This window comes from Callorhinchus milii, unplaced genomic scaffold (genome assembly GCF_018977255.1).
Source record: "Callorhinchus milii isolate IMCB2004 unplaced genomic scaffold, IMCB_Cmil_1.0 Scaffold5, whole genome shotgun sequence".
Classification (NCBI taxonomy): domain Eukaryota; kingdom Metazoa; phylum Chordata; class Chondrichthyes; order Chimaeriformes; family Callorhinchidae; genus Callorhinchus; species Callorhinchus milii.
In genome coordinates this window covers 63,863,281-63,888,458 of record NW_024704746.1, presented here as the reverse complement: position 1 = coordinate 63,888,458, position 25,178 = coordinate 63,863,281, and the positions used below count along the sequence as shown (strand labels likewise).

At 42.4% G+C, this 25,178-nt stretch overlaps 1 protein-coding gene across 1 annotated transcript in view; it reads left to right on the top strand.

The window, feature by feature from the left end:
• The first annotated feature begins 942 nt into the window (after positions 1–942).
• Positions 943–25,178, top strand: part of ube2h (ubiquitin-conjugating enzyme E2H (UBC8 homolog, yeast)) — a 72,684-nt gene continuing 48,448 nt past the window's right edge. Inside the window, exon 1 of the mRNA XM_007890851.2 lies at positions 943–1,275. Coding sequence (XP_007889042.1) covers positions 1,223–1,275 — 53 coding nt within the window. The 5' untranslated portion in view covers positions 943–1,222. The remainder of the gene's footprint in view (positions 1,276–25,178) is intronic.

Below are 25,178 nucleotides of genomic sequence, written 5' to 3'. Positions count from 1 at the left end.
CCGTCTACTCGACTGTACGGTTCCCTTTAGAAGAAAAAAAATTTTTTTAAAAAAAAAATGTAAGGGTTTCAAACAAAAAACAAAACAAAAAAAACAAAAAATTATTATTATCAAAAACAAAACAGGTGGGGGGAGGGGGAATAAGAAAAGGGGGAGAAAATAAACTACAGATCCCAGAATGCACCGGGGCGGTCAGCCAGTGCGAGGCTGGGAGGGAGGCGCATGCGCGCTTAGGGCGGGCGGGCGTGCTGGCGTGATGACGTGAGCACGCGCGACGTCACTGAGGCTGCCGCGACGTCACTGGTGGGGGGGGGGGGTTGAAGAGAAGGTTCAAGATAAGCGGCGAGTCAGAGAGAGAGAGAGAGTGAGTGTGTGAGTGGAGAAGGAGGAGAGAGAGAGAGAGATTGGGAGAAGGAGAGAAAGAAGGAGGGACAGCACTGTGCCAAGAAAACACAGAGAGAGAGAGAGAGAGAGAGAAAAAAGAAGAGAGAGAGAAAAAGAAGAAAGACGTTGATTGTATTTGTAGGTGTCGAAAGAGAAGAGGGGAAGGAGAGAGAGAGAGAGAGAGAAAAAAAAGGGGTAAATTCCCCTCAAAGGGAAAGACACACACACACACACAGAGAGAGAGAGATTAATCTCGACGAGAAGAAGAAGAAGAAGAAGACGACGACGACAAAGTGGCGTCGCCTGAGTGAGAGAGAGAGAGAGAGAGTGTGAGAGGAAGAGAGGGAGAGAGAGAGTGAGTGAGAGAGGAGGGGGGGAGAGAGAGAGAGTGATAGAGGAGGGGGGGAGAGAGAGAGAGAGAGAGAGTGTGAGAGAGGAAGAGAGAGAGAGAGAGAGCGACTTGTCCTCAAGACTGTTTTCTCCTTTTGTTGACATCGCTATTTACCACCTTCATCCCTCCCCCCCACCCCCCCACCCCCCCACACACACACACACACACAAAAACCCCTCCTCCTCCTCCTCCTCCTCCATATTGAGCAGCAGACACACCAACGGTCTGTTGTGGGGGGCAACGGAGAAGGGAGAGTGTGTGAGCATCCACAGGGCCTCGACACCCACCCACCCACCCACCCACCCAGAGAGAGGGAGAGAGACACAGACACCCAGAGAGAGAGAGGGAGAGAGAGGCAGACAGATACCCAGACAGACACAGACAGACAGACAAGCGGCTGAAAGCCTCTCCAGCCAACAAACAGCAGCTCTCAGTCACAGCCTCAACATGTCCTCTCCAAGTCCAGGGAAAAGGCGAATGGACACCGATGTGGTGAAACTGTATCCTTCAGACAAAAAAAGAAAACAACTCTCTTGTCTGTCTGTACGTGTGGGTGTGTGTCTGTCTCTGTGTGTGTCTCTATGTGTGTGTCCCACTAGATGTGTGTGTGTGTGTGTCTGTGTGTCTCTGTGTGTGTGTGTCCCTCTATATGTGTGTGTGTCTCCCTGTGTGTATGTTGGACTGTCTGTCTCTGTGTGTGTGTGTGTGTCTATGTGTCTGTCTCTGTGTGTGTGTCTGTGTCTGTCTCTCTGTGTGTCTCTGTCTCTGTGTGTGTCTGTCTCTGTGTGTGTCTGTGTCTGTCTCTGTGTGTATGTGTCTGTCTCTCTGTGTGTGTGTCTGAGAGAGATCTCGACATCAGCCAGGCCTCTCTTCTCTCTTTGTCTTTTTAATTTTACCTTTTCATTTATTTGGGGTGTGGGGTTGGTGGTGGGTGTGGGGGTCTTCAAAAGAAAGAAGAGGTTTTGCCTGGACGGTGAGTCTTTTTTTTAAAAAAAGAAAAGGGACATTTAATTATTATTGTTATTTTTGGGGGGGAGGAAACCCCCCCCACACACACATACTTAATAAGTAGATAAGCTTTTATTTTTGGTCTTTTAATAGACCAACAACCAGTGATAATCGACTGGATCGTTTTACCCTTTTTGAGATGTTTCAGTGTTATTTGGCTTGTTTTTTGTACATGATGTGGACGTTGCAAATGGTTTATTTTAATAACACATTTTGATAAATACCCTGTTTAAAGGGATTATACATACAGTCTATATGTTAATATATACGGGGGTGGGATTGAAAGAGTTGATGAGTTGACTGTATCCGGGATTATTTGTACAATTTAGTTGCTCTGTGGATATTGTCAGGCCTTTTTGTTGTTTGGTTGGGGGGAGAAAAATAAACACCTTTGGCATCTCCAAATCCTTTCTGGATTTGATTCGGATGGTTTCTTAGTCGTTCAGAGTTTTTGCTGCCCTGATTGTGTGTGTGTGTGTGTTTTTAAGGCCTCTATCTAGTTTTTTTTGGAGTGGGGGTGGTGGAGAAACCTTTGTATGTGTGTGTCTGTGTGTGTGTATGTTTTTTTTTGGTGGTGGTGGTTGGTGGTTGTATATAATTTGTTGTATGTTGTTTCAGACCCAACGTTTCCAACCAGAGACACAATCTCATCAAACCTTGTTAGGAAAATCTTTCTGAAATGTGAGGTGTAAGGAGGCAGGGTATTTATGGTTTTTTTTCTGGTCCTGTTCTATAACCTTTTCACTGGTGTTTTTTTACAGGCCTGTTGATGCCTCTCAGTTATGTCGGGGGGTGGGGGGGTGGGAGGAACAAGAACTGAAGGAATTTGAGGGTCGATGTCCATTCAAGTCTTTTAATTGGGTGACATTTTAATGGACTGCTTTCTGTTGTCAGGTCCCAATGACTTTGTTTGTGGCTGAAGGTTTTTGATTTGAACGGAAATTGATTCTCTGTGTGTGTGTGTGTGTGTGTGTGTCCTTTTCGATTTTAATTCGACATTTTTCTTTTGGGGGTGGAGATCACACTGGGGGAGGATTTTACTTTACACACAAGTGTCAGATTGTAAAGGGTGTTCGTTGTGTGTGTGTGTGTGTGTGTGTGTGTTGCATATTTTTTTGTATGGTGGGAGGGGGGGGGGGGATCAGATTGGGATATATATATATATATATAGAGAGAGAGAGAGAGAGAGTGGATTGCAAAATACTGCATGTATTTTTTTTCACCCCCCTCACCCATTCTTGACTTGTTTTTCTGCTACCTGCTGGAACTCGTTGGACAGCAACTGTTGGTCCTAAAGAAAACTGTAGGATTGCGATTGGCTGTGTTGTTACCAGCCGGAATTGGGCTGAGGTGGAGCTTACTGACACACATACACAGAAACCAGCTGACACCACAAAGGAAAGCCTACACACACACACACACACACACACAACACGTCTGGATCTCTAGTTGGGGGTGAGAGGGTACACACACACACACACACACACACACACACGTCTGGATCTCTAGTTGGGGGTGAGAGGGTACACACACACACACACACACAACACGTCTGGATCTCTAGTTGGGGGTGAGAGGGTACACACTCACACAACACGTCTGGATCTCTAGTTGGGGGTGAGAGGGTACACACACACACACACAACACGTCTGGATCTCTAGTTGAGGGTGAGAGGGTACACACACACACACACACGTCTGGATCTCTAGTTGGGGGTGAGAGGGTACACACACACACACACAACACGTCTGGATCTCTAGTTGAGGGTGAGAAGGTACATACACACACACACACACAACACGTCTGGATCTCTAGTTGAGGGTGAGAGGGTACATACACACACACACACGTCTGGATCTCTAGTTGAGGGTGAGAGGGTACACACACACACACAAAACGTCTGGATCTCTAGTTGGGGGTGAGAGGGTACACACACACACATACACACACACGTCTGGATCTCTAGTTGAGGGTGAGAGGGTACACACACACACACGTCTGGATCTCTTGTTGAGGGTGAGAGGGTACACACACACACACACACGTCTGGATCTCTCGTTGAGGGTGAGAGGGTACACATACACACACACACATACATACACACACACACATCTGGATCTCTCGTTGAGGGTGAGAGGGTACACATACACACACACACACACACACGTCTGGATCTCTAGTTGAGGGTGAGAGGGTACATACACATACACACACACACACACACACGTCTGGATCTCTTGTTGAGGGTGAGAGGGTACACACACACACATACACACACACACACGTCTGGATCTCTAGTTGAGGGTGAGAGGGTACACACACACACGTCTGGATCTCTAGTTGGGGGTGAGAGGGTACATACACACACACACACACACACGTTTAGATCTCTAGTTGAGGGTGAGAGGGTACACACACACACATCAGTGAATGAACTTCCCTGAATCGAGCTTCCCTTAATTGAGCTGGGCATCACTTTTTTTCTTAGAATAATTCTTCCCCCACCCCCATTCCCCCCCACAATAAAAATGTCGAAATGAATTTAAATTGAAATGAAATGATGGGATATGTTTTCAAGGGTAGCATCCCAATGGCGTGCACTGTATTCGGAAGGCAATTAATTCAGTCCTCTAGGATTGTAGCAGTCGGAGGCTTACTTTTCTGTGTTTCTCCCTACAAATTTAATTGATTTCAGAGGAATAGTATAATTGAAAGTTTACCTACGTTTCGTCTTCGCTCTCGAGTACTTTTTGAATAGGTGATTGCATTGTTTTAAACTTTGCCTTGCCACTTTTGAGTTTATTACCGACATATTTCTGTGTTTGGAAGAATGACAACTCTGCTGTTTTACTTTGCTCAGCTATGGTGGTGGAGTGCGTACAGAATTAGAGTTGTCTATACTCCAGTCTGGTTAAAAGGTTCAGTAATGTCTTATGAGCTATAACTATATTAATAATACTCCTTGCATGTGATATAGCGCCTTATCACATCTCAAAGCACAGGATATATTCTAAAGTGAATTGACTGTATATTTCGTGGGCGACAAGTGGCAGCCAATTGCGCGCAGATATTTTTCAGATATATGCTGGTCTCAGCATCACGCAGAGTTTCACAGTTTAGACTATTTGAATATGCTTTGAGCTGTGGCATACAAATTGGAACACCCCTGAGTTCAGTTTGTGCATTGTGCTGTGTTTAGTTTACCACGTTCAGGCAAGGAGGGGTTTGTGGGGGGGGTGGAGGTGGGGGAGGTGGAAAGAATTAGCTAGTGTTCTAAACCTGGTCTCTGTCCTCTGATTTCCCTCACTGCTGGAAAATATGGCGTGTGATGATTGAGGACGGGATCAGCCATTGGTGTGTCATCCTCACGGTTGAATAGTTTGCTGACAATCACAACTTCAGCTCGCACATGAAGATGATTACTTGAACAGATATTGGAGAGCTTCCAGCCCCTGTGGAAGTGTACCCCGACGTGACTCATCCTCGTGAAAAGGTGTGAAAATAACTATCTTTGCTTCTGTTTTGTATTATAAATATTAATCTTTTGGGTGTGTTCATCATATATTCGTGTCAAAGCACTCTGCCCGGTAGGGTTTGCATTCGTAGACATCAGCAGCAAAAAGGATTTAAGACATTGTAAAATCGCTTGAAATCCACAGTGTATTGCAAGTAATAAATGCCTTTGAGTGGTTACAAGACTGCAGCAGTATCTTGTGGGTTAGTTGGCAGCTTGCTTCGTTCCTATGGAATGTATGTTTGTCCCCGCTAGCTTCCTTACCTCCACACAGGCAATTTGCATGAATTGCTAGGTATGTTGTCTTGTATGCAGGCCAAATGGGAAGATTGAATCAAGTTGTGATTAATTAATTCAGTTAATCTTCTCCAGCGTTCAGAGAACACGTTATCCCTGAAGCAGTACACCTTTGAAACTGTGTCAGATTTTAACTGGATGTGATCAGATGGGGAGGAATTAGCAGTTGTTTTGCTTGCATGTTGCCGGAGCAAGTCAATTCTGTTCTCCTTTGACCTTCTGAGTGTTAGGCTGGCACTGGCCTCCTGCTTGGCCCTCGTCCCCTCCGTTCCACCATCGATGGCCATACTTTCAGCTACTAGGCCCTGAAGCTTTGGAACTCTCCCCCAATCTCTCCGCCTTAATAATAATAATAATAATCCTTGCATTTGATATAGCGCTTTTCACGTCAGGAGGACGTCCCAAAGCGCTTCACAGAACACACTGTAAAGTGAATTGACTGTATATTTGTGGGCAAACGCGGCAGCCAATTGCGCACAGCAATGTCCCACAAACAGTCGTAGATTGAAAATGATTCATTTATTATTGTTTTTGGTTTTGGAGGGATTATTATTAGGCTCTGTGTGGAGTAAGGAAACTTGCCCAAGGTTTCGCCCTCTGCCTGGAATTGAACTCAGGTCTCTCACTTGCAAAGCGAGTGCTCTAACCACTGAGCTACAGGACTCCACAAGAGCTACAGCGCCTTGTCCCCTCCTTCCCCTTATGACTGAAGACTTTCTTCTTCGGCTGTGCTTATGGTCTCCACAACTTGGCATCAGACTCGGCCACCGTTAAGCCCTCCGAGACACGTGAAAGGTGCTGTATAAATGCAAGTTGTTGTTCGTCAATCTATGTTCAAGTCCAGTTATTCTATCAGTTCTATGGGTTTTGGACTAGGAACTCTACAGTGACTGATCAAAGTTTTGGAATCATCAATCATTTCCAGCAGTAAAGATATTTTGGCGCCCATGACATCTATAATTAAGACCAGTGGTTTATGAAGATTGCTGACTGAAGTTGGCGTAGCGTGGAAGCATGATGACTTGCCACTTTTTCCATGAGTTTGGTAGTGCCTTGTGCTGCGTGTGGTTGAGTGGTTCAAAATATTAAGCATTTGAGCTGCTAAAAGTTTCATGGGTAAGTGATGTCAAGGTTAAGTCTCCTTGCCATCTTGTACTCTGTAGTCTGGATTGCAACTCTGAGAGCAGGAAGAACAAGTAGGATGTTGATTTGAGAAGATCAAGTACTGTTTCCTTGTAAAGTGATACAAAGTTGTGTAGCACAGTTTGCCATTGGTGAATGCAAAATACCCTATGTGTTTCAGTTCATTTAACAAGAAAGTTTTTCTAGAGGTAGGGTTCAATACTATCTATGGGTCTGTGTGATTCTATAAATAGTCCCAAGTTTTGCATGTTGGATGGATGGTGTCATCGGAAACACTTGATTGCATTCTTTAGCTGTTTTTGCCTTGCAATATTCTCCCCCCTTTTTAAACGGTATTAACTCATGCAGAGGTACTAACTCAAGTAAGGTTCTACAGGTGCCTGCCCCCCCCCCCCAATACTTCACCCAACTGTCTGTCCCTCACGGGTGAGCCTGAACAGTGAAGGATGGACAGGTGAGACCAATACTGTCCTTATCCACAGGTGCACCTTCTGATTACTGGTCACTGGTTAGTTATTGGAGCCCTGGCTGATGCAGTATTTTCCCTTCTTAACACTGGGGCCAATTGTATGTCCGATTCGATTGAGACAAGCTAATATATACCACCAGGCTGTGAATAGCACCTGGGATCTTTTGGGCCCTTAAAAGGCATAGGTTTGCTTTGGGCATTGGCTTTAGAAATCGAAACATCAGGTACTAGTTCGCTTATCATCACTATGTCAAGTAACTAATTTATTGAATACGCTGCATTTATTTTTGAAATTTAAGCTACTTAATGCAGGATGGACAAAGGGAACCCCTGACATAAATTTTAAGCGTTCAAGGAGGAGTTTGTTTCTCGCTTGCTTGTCAATTGCTGTCCTGGTAAAAGTGACTTGATTGTATCTGTGATGCAACAATGTCAATGTCTGACCTTCTCTTTGACCGTGCCTTCAGCTCGACTCTCTAACTCCTCGCTCGCTCCCTCCCTTCCCTCCCCTCACCCTGACCATTTCCCCCCAATGCTCGGGTCCTGACCCAACTGTCCAGCACCTTGGGACTTCCTCCGGACGTGAAAGGCGCTCTATAAATGGAATCTTGTTGTTGTTGTTATGGTAGGCTGGTAACTGGCCTGGAGGTTTTAAAGCCCCTGAAAACTATTGATTGAAAGTTGTTCCTATCTTCACATTTTAGGTTTGGGAGCCAGGAAGATAATAGGTTGTTAATCATAATTTAGAGGTAAAAGAGAATAGATTGGATTGGTTGGGTAAACAAAAAAATTTCGCTCGTGAATGGGAGGAGTGAGGAAAAGGAATAAAGTGGAATAAAAGCTTATTAAAAGTAATGATTTTCAGTGTTGCTTGTGTCGATTGGGACTAATAGTACAGTAATAAAACTTACCGACTGACAATGAAATAGTTTTTATTACTGTTTGTTTCACTGTGTTTGAGATTCTACAACCTAAGCTCTGGGCTCTCTTCCTCTGCTCCACCCCCTCCCTACGTCTTGCCTTAAAACCTACCTCTTTGACCGCACCTATGGCCGCCTCTCCTTCCCTCTCTTGCTCAGTGTTCTACCCCATCTTTATTAAGTATCCAAGACATTACCCTACATGAAGCGCCCTAACTGCATAAATGTAAATTATTGTCTGAAAATCTCAAACTGATTGTCCTATTAAAAACTGGAAGTTTTCTACATCAGCTGGCTGCCCAAAGGGTTAACTATTAACTAAACATTGACTTGTAGTTGTATTGTATTCAGATTAAAAACCTTTGTCCTAAATACCTAACACTGTTCGGTTTACATGGAACTAGCACTCCTCTTTGGGTCACAGCTTGAAAAAGATTGAGGAGTATCTTGAGCAAGGGGCATTCTTCCTGCTTGATTATTACAGATGTTATCATGATCGAGAAACCCAAGGCAAGTTTTCTTACTCCACATGCCTCTGTTTACCTAGCAGTAAGTAGGAACCCAATTGTTAGTTGGTTGGCTGATCGCTTTCTGAGGATAATAATCCCTCAAAAAAATAATAATTTGGTCATTCAATCCATGACTGTTTGTGGTACACTGCTGTATGCAATTTGCTGCCACAAAATATACAGTCAAGTCAACTTTACAGTATATTCTGTAAAGTACTTTAGATTCTCAACGACATGATAAGGCGCTATATCAAATGCACGTAGTATTATAATATTTAGAGTGCGCACTCGAAGGAACTTTTTGTCTTCTCTTCTCTCCCTTCCCTATTAGAGAGAGGTACATGAGTTTTAATTTGTGTTCATGTCATGATTGGGTTTTGCATGTTCACCTAATTTCCTTTTCCAGCAATATAGCACGGTTGAGAAATTCACTTCTATGTAGGTGGTTCCTGAGTATTCACATGGGGGGTTGCAGCGTCACTTTGAAATAGTGCTTTAAGCAGAAATCTAACGATTCCTTTCACGGGCCAAGTTTTTTTTCAATTGTTCAGTCAGATACTGTCAAGAACTGCTCTCTGGAGAGATGTGTAACTGTTTTATTTGGCTGTATTATGTACAACTCTTGTTGACTGGTCAAGAAGCACCATTGATGGTGTTTTAAGATTTGCAACCTAGACTTGCCTTTCTGGTCGAAAGAGGATATGAAATAGAATCTTTCACAGAAGACAGAATGATGGAGGTGTTTAAAATCAATCTGATTATTTCCACACTATTTACCTGCTGAGGAACCAACTAGTCAACTGTATTCTACTCATCTACAGTTTTTTTCAGTTACCCTTTTATCTAAAAAAATCATTTGAGACTTATTAGACATTGTTAATGGTTTCACAACTTTTTGTTCCCCCTGTACAAAGGTTAAGATTAGTTCAGTGCTCTAAGCATTCTGTGTGAATCCATTGGCCACAGCAGTGAATTTACATTTATACAATGCTTTTCATATCGAGGGGGTCCCAAGGCACTTGACAGTCCTGGCTTTCTACCTGAGCTGGGGGTGGGGCATATGGGTTGTGGGGAAGGAAAGATAACCAAAGGCTCAGTCAAAGAGGAGGGACTTGAGATGGACTGCAAAAGAGGAGGGATGTGGTGAGTCAGAGGGATTCTGTGATGGAGTTCCAGAGAGTGGGGGCAGATAGACTGAAATGGTATGGTTAGGGAGTGATGAGGCCTTGTCTGCTGAGCAAAGGGAGTGGTCAGGTTGGTACGGATAAAGGAGGTCAGCAAGACCATGGAGAGATTTGAAGGTGAGGACGAGAGTCAGTGGCTTGCGGAGAGTAGTGCAGGAAAGGACACCGACCGGCCCCACAGTTCTGGATAATCTGCAGTTTGTGTAGGGAAGGGATTTAAGGTTGCCCAGTTGAGGATTTCCTTTCCTCTGTCTGTTCCTTCTTTAATGGAAACCAAATTAAGACCCCAGGTTCAACTCTTTGCTGATTGAATTTTTCCAAACGAAAAGTTTGAAGTTTTTGAGGTCATTTGGGTCCACTTACCTTCCAACATGACAACTTGTATGAGATGAGAGCTGTGTGTATTAATTTTCTTGTGGCGATTTGGGTGATGGTTGACAATGGGGTGTCTTATTAATAATAATCCATGCATTTGATATAGTGTCTTGTCAGGCTGTTGAGACGTCTCAAAGTGCTTCACATAATATATTGTAAAGTGGAGTGACTGTATTTTGTGGGCCACACACGGCAGCCAATTGTACACAGCAGTCTTGGGTGGAATGCATTCCTGAAACAGGCAACAATTGTTGATAGTTAACCAACCTGCTGGCTTTCAAGGAGACTTCAATGTCTTTAACCCTTTGAGCCAAACCCTAAAGTAAGGGGCATCCTAGACTGATGAGCCCCGTGATTAAACTCAGTGCTTCTAATCCGACATTTTAGTTGATGAATTGTTTGCTGCTATTTTTCACTCTTGATACAGTTTAGTTCTAAAGGAAAGTTTCTGCCACCTTAACCGGTTATAGTAACTATATAGTCTAAAATATCCAAAGCACATTGCACATTTTTTTAAAAAGAGTAGATTTGGCCTACTACTAACAATATTGACGTAAGGAAGATTGCGACATACTATTAAGGTAACTCAGAACAATTCTAGCCTTTGTTACCACTGCAAGCCGCAATTCTTGTGGTATCATACCTCAACATGCAAAACTAGTAATCTGCTGGAAACTAGAGTAATTCTCTTCCATTTTACGGAAACCGGAGCAGATTAGAGTTTCTTGGTCTTGACGTATATGCACATGACTTGCTTAGCTGTAGGTACCAATTTACTCTCCTTGTTTGCATTAGATTTCACCATTTAGTTTTCTACGCTGTTGCCCTTTAATCACATTCTTTGGCTGTGCAATCAGCCAACTCAAGGCTGACCCAAAAGACTTGAGAAACATAGTGACACTAATGCCTAAAAAAAAGATGAATTTAGTGTCTCTTCTATTTGTAACATCAGGCCCCATGCATGACCTTACTGGCTCTTGGGAGGTTAAGTGACATGGGAGGATATTTGACAGTTTGTCCCAATATTAAGCGGTTGGTTTAGAGGGATTGTATTTTCACATGAGGGATTAACCCAGCTACAGAATAACCAAAACCAGAATATAGGTTAATTTCCCAATTAAATTACTTCCTCCGTATTGGGATGTAGAGTCCCGTAGTGTAGTGGTTAGTTAGTGTGCTCGCCTCACTAGCGAGAGGACCCGGGTTCGATTCCTGGGTAGGGCGATACCTTAGACAAGTTTCCTTACTCCACACGCCTGTTTACCTAGCAGTAAGTAGAAACCCGGTTGTTTGTTGGGGCTAATAATCCCTCACAAAAAAGGGATTGGTCACTCAGTACACAACAGTTTGTGGGACCCTGCTGTGCGTAATTGGCTGCCGCGTTTCGGCCATAAAATATATCTTGCAGTGTATTCTGTGAAGCGCTCTGATGTCCCAACGATGTGATAAGGCTCAATATATATCAAGTGCAAGGATTATTACATTACTATAACCTCCAGGTTTGTTCTTAGCTAGGTGTTTATCATAACTGCTTTTAATAATCAAATAAGACAATTAAGGGACAACATAGGTGCTACAGTTAAATGTATTACTGACAATAATAAATAAAAATCCTTGCACTTAATGTAGCACTTTCAAACTCGGGTCATCAAACTCTCAAAGCTCTTTGCAGGATGTACTGTAAATGTAGTGACTGTGCAGGGATATACTAAGTTTTTGTTGGACATCCAAAGAATCTCGTAATCGTGAAGGAAAATTAAAATGAGAGGGAGCGCAAAGACGATAATCTGAGACACCAGAAGAATCAACTGAATGTAAGATTGTCTATCATATCCAGTGGTAATGGAGGTTTTTGAAACCTAGGTGAAAGAAAGTATTGATCCACTGAAAGCACTTCAAATTTGCGGCACAGGAAATAGTTATTAAATAGTTACTTTGCATCAATCTTTATTGAAGCACAGGGCGGAGAGAAAGGTTGCCCAAGTCAGAAATCCAGATTTCCTGGAGGAAGAGCTTGATTGTATGAGTACAAGCGATTTTATTATACAAAGCAACTGTCTGAGAAAAGCAGCACCAATGAGTTAACTAAAACAGGGCTGTTTTAATATTTCTGTTGGTTTGCTAAATTTTGGAGATGCTCCTTAAGATGAAAAGTTACCAAGGGTCTTCTTTAGAAGGGTCAAAGGCCATTCCTTGACACTGAGGACCGGAATAGTTTTACACAACATTTTTCAAACAACTTTGAGATCCAGTTGGTCAACGCTTAGAATAGCACACATTGCAGGAGCATAACTTGTTAGTGACTGTACACATGGCTTGAAGAAAGGGAACCTGCCTGGAAAGTTTTGAATATATGGCTGAGGTGGTGGGCAAGGATAATTCAGTTACTGTTATATACATGCATTTCGACCACAAATATACAGTCAATTCACTTTACATTATAGTCTGTGAAGCGCTTTGAGACTTCGAGAAGACTTGATAAGGTGCTATTTCAAATGCAAGGATTATTATTATTATCTACAGAAAACGTTGACAGAATTTGAAGCCAGACCATACATATAAGTTGGTTGCAGCCTTTACTGAAATGGGTAATCTCAGCCAGGGTAGCAGTCAATGTAAGAGTCCTTGGATTACGGAGAGAAAAACCAGCCAGGGTTTCTGCTCGTTGTCCAGAGAACTCTGTTGACAGGTGCTTGGAGGCTCAGCTGTGAAGCCCTGCCATCAAACAGCCTGCCAACTCTGCAGACTTGCTCGCACCAATAATGGTCACTTAAGTGAGTTACATGCCCAGTGCCTGTGAAACCACACAGACCCAGATTCCCTGCAGGAGAGGAGAAAAATTAGTAATAATAAAAACATTTCTCCCTCCAACCCCCTCCCCCTGTAAGTGATTCTCCTTTGCTGCTGAGCCAGGTTTGGCGATTTCACAAAACAATGATAGAAGAAATAGTAAAGTGATATCCAACAGGAAATAACTAGAATTGTAATTAATAATCATTGTAGGAGAGGGATGGAACTGGGTATTCAATTGCACTTTTAAATTAAGTTCTAGAGACTCTAAATTTGGTGATATGGTATTATATAAACATCCAATTTTATCAGATTGATCAGACCATGGGACTCTCTGTAATGTCTCACTGTATTCAGTGTATTAGTGTGAAATTGCAATCTCTGGACTATAAAATAGAACAATAACTTCCTATTGCCTACCTTGCACGAAGGGCCCATTTATGCAGCGCGCCTCACACAGGGTATCATCCCAGCCCGCTTTATTTGATTTATATAAAATATGAAACCATATTCAGCGATTGACATTGTTTTGTATGCGTTCACCCTTAATCTGTTGGATAAACAGTCCTCATTTACTGAAAGTAATTGCATTATCTAGTGCTGTCAAGATGACTTGGTCTGAAAATCATACGGTTATAGTTTAATTTTTTTCCTTCATTGGTAAATATTGGTGAAAGGCGAGAGACGAGTTGGGGTTTGGTTTCCTTTGAGAGGCCCAGTGCAAATAGGCTTCTGTATCCTGTATTTAACATTTCAAACCTGGAGCAGTGGAGCTTGCTGCCACAAAGGAGTGTGCATTACTCAAAATTAACTCTTTCGGCACCATGGCTGACATGGCTGGAAAATCTAATACGTTTGCTCTTTGTTCCAAAAATAAGAGCAGTTTAAAATAATGGGTTTGTACACGTCGGTCTGCCTTGTAATCAGCATTTGAGAAATGTTCCAGATATTACAATAATAATGGTAATCCTTGCATTTGACGTAGCGACTTATCACGGCTTCGAGACGCCTCAACGCACTTCACAGAAAAGTGAATTGACTGTGTATTTTGTGGACGAAATCTGTTTAGGTCATAAATTATTTTTAAAAAAATGGACCCTGTAATGTAGTTGTTAGTAATTAAAAGGCAATGGATAATATTTAGTAAGCTGTAGCATTTTGGGGGGTTAAGTGAGTATTTTCAGCTGTAACATGCATGTGGTGTGATGTCACGATACCTGGTGTAGCTTCAACAGTGTTTGGTTGAATTGTTTTGCAGTTTTATTTCCCCACTCTTAGAGATGAGTGGTGCATCCTGTCTGACATGTGGAATATATGAGTGACCTTATTGTATGAGTGAAATATAGTAGCCGGAGTTTGCTGACAATATTAAACATGTATGTGCCTCAATTTGATTTCTTCTCATACTTCTATCCCTAATCTGGAAGTAAACACACCCTCTGAATATTCCAGAGTGTATTGGTTAGAGCACTCGCCTCGCAAGCGAGAGGACCAGGGTTCGATTCCCGGGCAGGGCGAAACCTTAGGCAAGTTTCCTTACTCCACGTGCCTCGGTTTACCTAGCAGTAAGTAGGGACCTGGTTGTTAGTCGATTGACTGATTGCTTTCTAGGGGTATTAATCCCTTTGCTGCCCCCTACATCTGCGATCTCCTAACCCCCTACCATCCTGTCCGCTCCCTCCGCTCAGCGGGCTCCAACCTGCTTTACATCCCCCGCCTCGCATGCACCATGATTGGCAGGTGGACCTTCTACCATTCTGCCCCTACACTCTAGAACTCTATCCCGCGGTCCCTCCGCCTTGCTCCCTCCCTTGCCTCCTTCAAGACCCATCTCAAGACCCTCCTTCGACTGTGCTTTCGATCACCCTGATTCTCCACTCTCCCCCAGCTTGATTCCAAAAGGTTGACTGTCCAGTGCCATCCCCCCGACGTGAAAGGGCTATACAAATGTAATTTTGTTGTTGTTTAGGGTTAAAAATTACTCGGGCTTTATAATCTTTAAGTATAGACTATTTGAGACAACATTGAGGATACTCGATGGCAAGCTATTGAATACAAATTTACCCTTGAATCCGGTTGCTTCCTGGCTCATTTGTAATAAATGAGTTCAACGGCTTACCATTCTGAGAATTTTGTTTATGCTCAGTTTTTAAGATTATTTTGCTAGATTAATTTTAGTTTGGGTCAGCCTGGTATCTGACAAATGTGGAAACCCATCACCATGCTTAAGAGTATCCAAACCAAACTGAGTTCTATGCATGCTCTATACATGCCACTTACACATGGAAATTTCCAAATATTGAACGTATCCTGCTTCCTGCTTCCTGTTTCCGGAGAGTATTTGGTGCAGGTTGGCGAGAGCTAGGGCTTGGGGACCCTAAAATGTGTATTGGAGTACTGCTGAAGTCTAAACAGCTAGAACTACATAGCTTGCCATCGAGGGGAGCAAGTTTCATGCTGCTTGTCCAGCTGATACCGTGCTAGCTGTCAGGGTTTTTGGCTTGCAGGATTAACCAAAGCTGAGTTAGAAGAATCCCTGCCTCCAATGACTAGACTGCTCTTCCAAGTCCTACCGATGAGCCAAGGCTGGCTGATCTATCATCAGCAGTGCCCTGGAATAGGAACTGGACTAGCGAGAATGCCAGAGAAGATTGACTCTATTCCAACATTCTGTTGCCAAGCATGTCACCTTGGATATAGTTCAGCTTCAATTGTAGCTGAATAGATTAATAGATCAATTATTCATTAATCTTCCTGAAGAATGTAGCTTTTTCATAATGCGTTAATATGCTGTTTCTTCTGATGTATAGAATGTTCAGGGATTAAAGAGAATGAACCACTTTTGGTTAACCAGAAGATGTGGTTGAGGGTCTGTTTGGGTGAGAGGAGTTTTGTGTCGTTTGATAAAGGGGCACTTTTATAAGAAGAGTGGGTAGATTTGGTCTAGTGCCTTTCCTGTTGGGAGGACAACCCAAAGCGCTTTGCAGAATATACTGTAAAGTGTAATATTTGTATTGTGTAGGTGAACGTAACAGCCATTATTCACATAGCGATATCCCACAAAAAGCCAAGGGATAGTTGTTGGTGAATTACTTTTTCCCTCCTCTTCCACACCCCCATCGCCATAGTTTAGTGAACCCACTACATATCTTGAAATAATACGAAGTGTCTTTCAGCAAATCAGCTAAATCTATTCACACTTTCACATATGTTTGTGAGAATCCGGAGAACGATGGCGTCAGAAGTTCCAGGAACTATATTTTAATTATATTTTCTGCTTAAGTGGCTTGAGGGAGTTTAACTCTTGAGAATTCAGACCCATTTTGTTGATTATTTTGGGGGGTTTTCCCCTGGATTGAAGTATTGCCAGCTTTATTGTGTGTGAAGGGGTGACCAGAGTAGGGCAAGTTCAATTGTAATATTGTTTTTTTAAAAAAAAAGTTCTGTGTGGACACTTCCTCTCCTGCAGAAAATAAGCAGTATGTAATAAACAGTTAATAATATTTATTTTAAGGCAACACTTCAGACTGACATTTGAGCCCATCTCCCAAGCTGGATCTATTACAGAAGGATCTGTCTGGGTCAGTGGTGTTTGAAACAGTCATGGAAGCTTTTTGTAATTCACTATTTGTCCCTTAACTTTCAGTTCAACAACAAATAACATTTGTATAGCACCTTTCACACCGAGAGGACGTCCCAAGGCCCTGGATAGTCAGGGATCTGGACTTGCGAACAGTTTAAAAGGTTTAAGGTCTTTTTAAACTTTTTTTCAATTTTTCAGGATAGGTTTTTAGGGAAATAATTTTGAGGGTTCTACAGGGAAGCACCTTTGGTGTAACTGCCAGAAAGAGTGGTATCTGTGCCACACTCTGTTCCACTTGTCAATTGGATTAGTATTTTAACTATAACATTTAGTGTTTTGTACATGGATGTAGATCAAGGGATTTGCACTGTATACATTTTCTCCATTAAGGAATGGTGAGAATGGGCAGACGTATGATGTTATTGCTGGCTACCTCTTGCCATGTATGTGTACCTCTCAATACCCTGGTTTGTGAGGAGGGCCTGTCGGGGAAATTGGTGAGGAAGGAAAGGAGAAATGTACTTGAGTGAATTGAAGTTTGAAATCTTTTATGTTTTGGGGGGATTTTTTCCTGTTCAATAATAAATAACGAATGAATCTCATAAAATGACAACTGTGCCAATTTAATTGGAATGAGGGTTAGTGACGTTAACTAATACAAATTGTACTAATACGAGAAAGTATTAACTTAAGTCTACAGGGCCGACATCTTTTAACGAGGGTGCAACTTCTGGTCAGTGTTTTTGCATTCATTGTACAAATTGAGGCCATTCATATCCCTGTTTATTAAATATTCTACAGTAACGGATATCAAGTTTCTCATCTTTCTTTCTCTCTCTCACCCCACCCCCCCACCCGAATCTTTGGTCCAGTCAATATTAAAAACGTCTGACCTGGAGAAAACCAAAATAGAATCATAGAATATTACAGCACAGAAGGAAACCATTCGACCCATCGTAACTGTGCTGGCTCTTTGGAAGAGCTACCCAATCAGTCCAACTCCCCTGCTCTTTCCTCATATTCTTGCATTTTTTTCCTTTTCAAGTACCTATCTAATTCCCTTTTGAAAGTTGTTAATGACTCTGTTTCCACCACCTTTTCAGGCAGTTTCGCCTACAAAATACAGTTAATTCACTTTACAGTATATTCTGTAAACGCTTTGAGACGTCTCAAAGACATGATAAGGCGCTATATCAAATGCAAGTATTATTATTAAAGTGAATTTAGACAGTAATAACTATGACCAACTTTTGGGCCATTGGATTAGTGCCGATATCAATTCTTGCACAGAGTTTTCTGTTTCTGCGTGCATGTGATGAAGTGAGATCCAAATCCCAGCTGTATAAGTGAACTTTCATTCTTATGAAACACTTTACAACAGGGTTCCACACTAGTCACATAGTCAGTATATAAAATACACAGTCAATTCACTTTACAGTCTATTCTGCGAAGCGCTTTGAGATGTCTCAACGACGTGATAAGGTGCTATATCAAATGCAAGGATTATTATTATTAATTTAGAGGTTTGAAGCTGGAATTAATTTGTGGCTTGCGTTTTAAAGGTTCAAATGTTTCCAAATGGCCCTGGGGCCTTTAAGAACACAATTGTGTGTCGGTTCATATTGATCCAATATCAGGATTGTGTCTGACGCAATGTCTGGTAAATAGAACCCAACTTACACTATTCTGGTAAAATCTTTTGTATGTCAGTGACTGATGTTGTTCACTGTTAGACTGGGCAATCTCTTGGACCTGTTTATATTGTTTATATGTCGCTGCGGAACCATCTGCTAGGAGATAATTAGTATCCGGGAAGGGGGATGGGGTGGTCCCCTTTTTATCGAAGAGCCTAGCATTGACTTGATGTGTTCTTTCAACCAGTCGTTTTGACCAGTGAAAGTTCCTTTATGGAGATTGTGTACCTGTTTTATTTTTCTTCCTTGCAGCATACCTTGCCTGACACCCAAAAAGCCCTGTGTGAGCAAACTGGGTAAATGCAATTTCAGGCAAAAGCATTCAGGTGGCAGCTTAGAGATAATTGCAGCACAGGTTAAAGTCTGTGCAGAACTGTCTCATTTGTCTTGCTCTGGGTGATGAAATTGAACCGAGCTGCATCAGTACCTGAATACAATGGGATTGTCTGTGGGGCTGGTTTGAGCTCAGCGTGAGTGCCTAATTGTGCATCTTTTAAGACTGACTGGAGTGTGTGGTTAATTGCCGCTGAGCTGATTTGCTGATTATGCAAGTTCTGAGTTGGGGTGGGGGAGAAAGATGAGAAACTCAATAGCCGTTACTGTAGTATATTTAATAAATAAGGATATGAATACAAGCAACAAGGGGGGAAAGAAGGTACAACTCGCGTGTTGTAATTGTCTCCCTACCAACTGTACAACTTCTAATAAATGGGGATATTGACCACAGACGTATAGTCACAACACATGAATCTTCTATGCTATTCATGATCAATAGACTGAGGATAAGACCAACTTAACCCAGATTTTAAAACCAGAAGACTTTTGCAGGCTTACGGATGGTTTTGCTCAGTCAGACTCATTGTTTACTTAGCTACTTAATGCACAGCTATAATGAAATCATAGTTTCTGGAAGATCAAATGCTGGCATGTCCATAGTGATGATTCTGCGTATATCGGCAATTTAGCATGACAGTTGCAGCAATGGTGGCCAGGGTTCATTGCCACGGTGAATACTGCAGTGGTTATTTCAATTATCTGGTCCCGTTACTCTGAAAGTTGATACTAATTTGTTCTGGGTTTATCTGCAATTCCTTGAATCGTTCTGTTGCATGGCATTATGTTTGGATCAATTTCAAAATGTCTCTGATATGCAAGGAAACCTATGCAACTCAATCCTGACTTCATTCATGGATTGTTTGGTTTCTCCTTATTTAAGGAATAACATTAGTCAATCCACTTTACAGTATATTTTATGAAGTGCGTTGGAACGTCTCAACAATGTGATTAGGTGCTACATCAAACGCAAGGCTTATTGTTATTAACTGAGATACAGAATCAAACCTGTGATTCCCATTAATGTAAATTTAAAGGAAAGGGCTCCACCCACCACACTAAATTTTAATGGTGAGCTCAAGATTGTTTTTTTTACTAGAAAATGTCAAATTAATTCTGTCCCTGCCTCTTCAGTTGGAGTTTAAAGATCCCATGGCTCTATTTGACAAAGGAAGGGAGTTTCTCCTGGTGTTTCGGTCAATAGTCCCAAGGAAAAAAACCTTGGTCATTCACTTTGTAGATGTGTGTGGGACATTGCTGTATGCAGATTGCCTGCCACATCCACCCACAAATAGTCATTACACTTTACAGAAACTCTAAAGTGCTTGAGACATTTTAATATAAGGCGTTGTATCACGTGTGGTATAAACACCAGCACGGACTGGTTGGCCTCAATGGCCTGTTTCCTTGTTGTACATTCTTTGTAGATATTTTAAAATCAAGAACAAGGATGATTATTTTTAACTGTGCAGCACCTGAGAATATGGTTGTGTGTGTGTGTTGGGAAGGACACTGGACTTGTCCTTCAGTGATAACAGCCCATAGAAATCCAATCAATTCACTGAATTCCCCTGGGCAATCCAAAATGTAGAGTTAGGAAATAAGCTGTTAAGAAATCAACTGACTGCTCACCATTCTGATCAGAGAGGATTGCTTGGTAACAGTAACTCTGAACATGGTGGAGGCATATGGCCAGGATAATTTAATATAGAACTTCAGTAAGCAGAGAAATGCAGGATTTTATTCTTTTTGTTTTGTACGGTTTGCTGGCTGGCATCGGTAGGCAGTATTTCTGTTGAGAACAGGTGGATTTCTGAACAAATCCATTATTGAAGGTGACTGTGAAGAAGTTTCTGCAATGGTGAATACCAGCGACTTTATATTCCAAATAGCTTTATTGTTTTTTTTCGGTTTATTCTTATGGTTTATTCATTCACGTACAAATAAGTCATTAGACTTTCCAGTTAATCCTGTGAATTGCTTCGAGACATTTCGACAACGTTATGAGATGCTTTATCAAACACAAGGATTATTATTTTTATTTGACTCCTCCATACAGCCCCAGAACAAAAATGAATTTCATTGAAACGCGATTTCAGCCACTACACCCCAAAACTCTCGAGCACTCTTCCTCTATCCCTTCGTCTTACCCTTTCCTTCCATATCTTCAGATCGTGCTTGAAAGACCTTCCTCTTCGACCGTGCCTATGGTCACCTCCCCCCCCGGCTCAGCGTTGTACACTGCCACTGTCAAGCGCTCTGGGACGCTACACTGCGTGAGGGACACTATATAAGTACATGTTGTTGGATGGAATCTGAAGTCCAGCAGGGACTTGTCATGCTCCTTGTGGAGTGTGAATATCTGCCAGTATTATCTTTAATGCAGTTTACTGTTTATAGCCTGATCAGGAGAAGTTGTCTATTTTTGCTTGAAAGTTAGCATGTCCTGACCCTTTGCTCAATCATGAGTTAAAAATGGATTTATAGTCAGTTTCCCCCATTAATATTAAATGTTAATGTGCCTGGTTAACTTAAAATTATCCATCCAAATGCTTTTCATCACTGCCTTGGTTGGTGAGGCCTGAGGTAGACCGTTAAGTGACCTCAAATTTCCTTGCACTTTACTCACTGGTTGATCAAGGGAGACTTGATTTCTTCTTTCAAGTGAACACTGGTCATGTTACCACATTTCACTTGGACAGTGCCTTATAAGTTGTATAAGTAAATTTTCCTTAGCTTTCTTTCAGCCGATATACCCTAATCAGGAGCTTCTTAATAACAATTTAAAAATGATTCTGAATAGGGAATGTATAATAATAATCCTTGCATTTGATATAGCGCCATATCACGTCATTGAGACGTCTCGAAGCACTTCGCACAATATACTGTAAGGTGAATTGATTGTATATTTTGTGGACAAAACGCGGTAGCCAATTGGGCACAGCAGTGTCCCACAAACAGTTGTGGATTGAGCGGCCAATTTTTTTTTATAACCCCTGGAAAGCGATCCACCAATCGACTAACAACCGGGTTCCTACTCACTGCTAGGGAAACTGGTTAGACTCCGGCAGGATCCCAACACACATTTTAGAGTCCCCAAGCCCTAGCTCTCATTAGAGAATTAGGTGACGAGGATATGTCAGGGACAAAGTGCGCAATCCATATTTGGAAATTTCCTTGTGTAAGTGGCATGCATAGATCTCAGTTTGGTTTGGACACTCTTAAGCATGGTGATGGGTTTCCATATGTGTCAGATACTCGGCTGACCCAAACACAAATTAATCTAGTGAAATAATCTTTAAAAACTGAGCATTAACAAAATTCTCAGAATGGTAAGCCATTGAACTCATTTGTTGCACATAGCCAGGAAGCAACCGGATTCAAGGGTAAATATGTATTCAATAGCTTGCCATCGATTATCCTCAATGTTGTGTCAAATAGTCTATATTTAAAGATTCTAAAACCAGAGCAATTTTCAACCCCAAACGTTTGCTCACTGTTCTCACTGACACAACCATATAGGCAAAGGGATTAATAGGCCAAAGGGATTAATACTCCCAGAAATCGATCTGTCAATCGACTAACAACCAGGTTCCTACTTACTGCTAGATAAACAACAACAATAACAAAATTACATTTGTATAGCGCCTTTCACATTGGGAGGACCACCTAAGGCGCTGGACAGTCAGTGTTTCTGACCTGAGCTGGAGGTTGGGGAGGGTAGATGGCAGTGGGTGGGAAAGGAGGATGACCAAAGGCACGGCTGAAGAGGAGGGTCTTGAGACGTGTTTTGAAGAAGGCAAGGGAGGGGGCGAGTCAGTGGCATGCGGAGTAAGGAAACTTGCCCAACGTTTCCCCCTTTCCAGGAATCAAATGCAGTCTTGCTTGCGAGGCGAGTGCTCTAATCACTAAGCTACACGATTCCATTATATGAAATGTCGCTTCTTTTTGCTACCCCGAAGGTCTCATCTGACTTATTGACTATCTGAAATGAACATCCTTTTTTATCCCCCACCCTCCCCTCCACCCCCCAAAAAAAATCTTGAAGTCACTGTTGAGAAGGTTTCTGATGTCTTGGTGCTCCTTTAACATTACCGTCACCTATAATTGCTTGAATACAAATTGTAAATTGAACAAACTTCACTTTGAAGTCTCTGTACCACGTGCAAACCATGTATACGGAAGGAAGTGCAAGTGTTCTTAAATATGTAATTAACCATTAATGTAATAAATCTTCATTGCTCATAAACTACATAACGAAGGTCACTTTATTTCCCTTTTTTATGTGATGCCTAATACACCTTTATTGACGCATGGTTTACTCTAATATACAACTTGCATTGATGTAGCACCTTTCACATACAGAAGCATTTTAGCACATTTTGATCCCTTTGTAAACTATCAAGGCCAATTTTTTTTTTTGCCTGAATGAATTCTGAGCGAATAAAGAAACTTGTAGGAATTCTAGCATGAGTAAGATTGAAATAACTGTGTGTGTATGTGTGGGGGGGGGGAGGTGCGGTGTTTACAACAATTTTGTAATGAATCCTGTTTCTAGCTACCGACAATGCACTAGAAGAGAGAGATACTCCTGTTATGTCTTGCTGTAAATCTGTGTGCTACCTTGGTCCGTAAAGTGCTATGGATACTGATAAACCAACAGAAATGTTGCCTTTAGCTAAGCTGCTATAACTCTTTGTCCCCTGAATCTCTGTGCTCATTCTAGCTCAGCCAGCATTGGCTCAAAATCTGCACGGTACAAAGTACACTTTCACATTGGGTTCACAATCCAAAGAAGCTGAGAATGCAATATGTCCCTAAGCTTTTAATTCACTCCTGAACCCATTTAACTGCAGAACACTAATGGAGTTTGTTTGTATTAGTTGAGGCAGGTAATGCGTTTACCAGATGATCACTTAGTAAATGAATCCTGCAAGTTAATCTGACGAGGAACAGACAAGAGGGAAGGTTGTGTAACTAAGTATTCATATAAAAAAGAGGAAAACAGGAAAAAGAGTACATATTTGGAGGACTATATGAGAGTATCGAATGAGTGTATTTGGGGATCTTGGGTCAGTCCTCTAGGAGGGCTAAACCAGTGACCTTGAACTTGAATAATCGACCTGGATTACATCAGTTCTAACCCTTTTGTATTTCACGAGGGCTTTCAACAAGATCAGTATTTCAGTGACGAAGCTGTAAAATGATGAACTCAAACCTGCTGACCAATCTCATGCTTGGTGCTTTGGGTAGTTTTAACAGATGTGTAATTCATTTGTTTTCATTCCAGTTACAGTCGCTGAGAGACTGATGGTTGATCTCTGAATATAAATGGATTATTTGAGCAGGTGGCATGTGAGAGGTTATCTAAGACTGACTCCGAAAAATTTTTAACGAAGTCTGAAAACACATTACCAAAACGTGCATCCAAAATGAACGTATTGGTTTGTTTGCTCCCTTCGCTCAGCAGGCTCTGGCCTGCCACCGCCTACCCCACCTTGAGCAGTCAGGCCTTCAACACTTCTGCCCCCACCCTTTGGAACTCCATCTCACAGTCTCGTCCCCTCTCTTGCTTCCTCCAAGACCCGTCTCTTCAACTGCGCTTTCAGTCATCCTCCTACCCCTATCCTCCCCTCCCTCCACCCCTACTGATTCCAACGCCCAGATCAGATGCAAATCCTTGACTGTCCAACGCCTTGGGATGTCCTCCTCACCCGAGAGGTGCTATACAAATGTTAGCTGCTGCTGTTTGCGAGTTTGGCCAATTCAACATCAGATAAGTACTGTTAACCAGTAATAATAGTTCCATGGTCCAGGTAATGAAGGGCTGTTTTGTGCAATTCAGAAGAAACTATTTTGGATTTGTAACAGAATGTACTTTAGGACAAAATTTACAGTGACTTGTCTTAATAATGGTCCATGCTATTGGTTGTTAGTCTTAGGCACTTCCGACCTTGCCTTACACCAAATGCAATCGAAACCTCGTGCGTGGGTTTGTCACCTCCCGCTTGAATTACTCCCAACACACGCCTCGCCGGTCTCCCCAGCTCCACCATTCAAAAGATCCAGCTCATTCAAAACTCTGCCGCCCGCATACTGACCTGGACCAAACTCCGTACCCACATCTCACCAGTTCTGGCCCAGGCTCCACTGGCTCCTCATCACCGAACGGATCGACTTCAAGATCCTCACACTTGTGTTCAAATCCCTTCACTCTCTGGCACCTCCCTTCCTCTCCGACCTCCTCACTCCCAATCCACGCCCCAGCGCCTCCGCTCGATTGGAACGGGCCTCCTACTCGTCCCTCGCACCCTCTTCCCCACCATTGGTGGTCGCGTTTTCAACCACCACGCCCCAAAACTCTGGAACGCTCTCCCTCAATCCTTCCACCTTGCCCCCCTTTCAAGCCCCGCCTGAAAACCATCCTCTTTGACTCCCCCGGAGTCAGGCTTTGCCACTGTTAAGCGCTCTGAGACGCTACCCTGCGTGAAGGGTGCTATATAAGTGCAAGTTGTTGTTGTTGAAGGACTGCGATACTGGGACCCCACGGCCTTTAATAGTGCACATTAATTTGTTGCCGTAC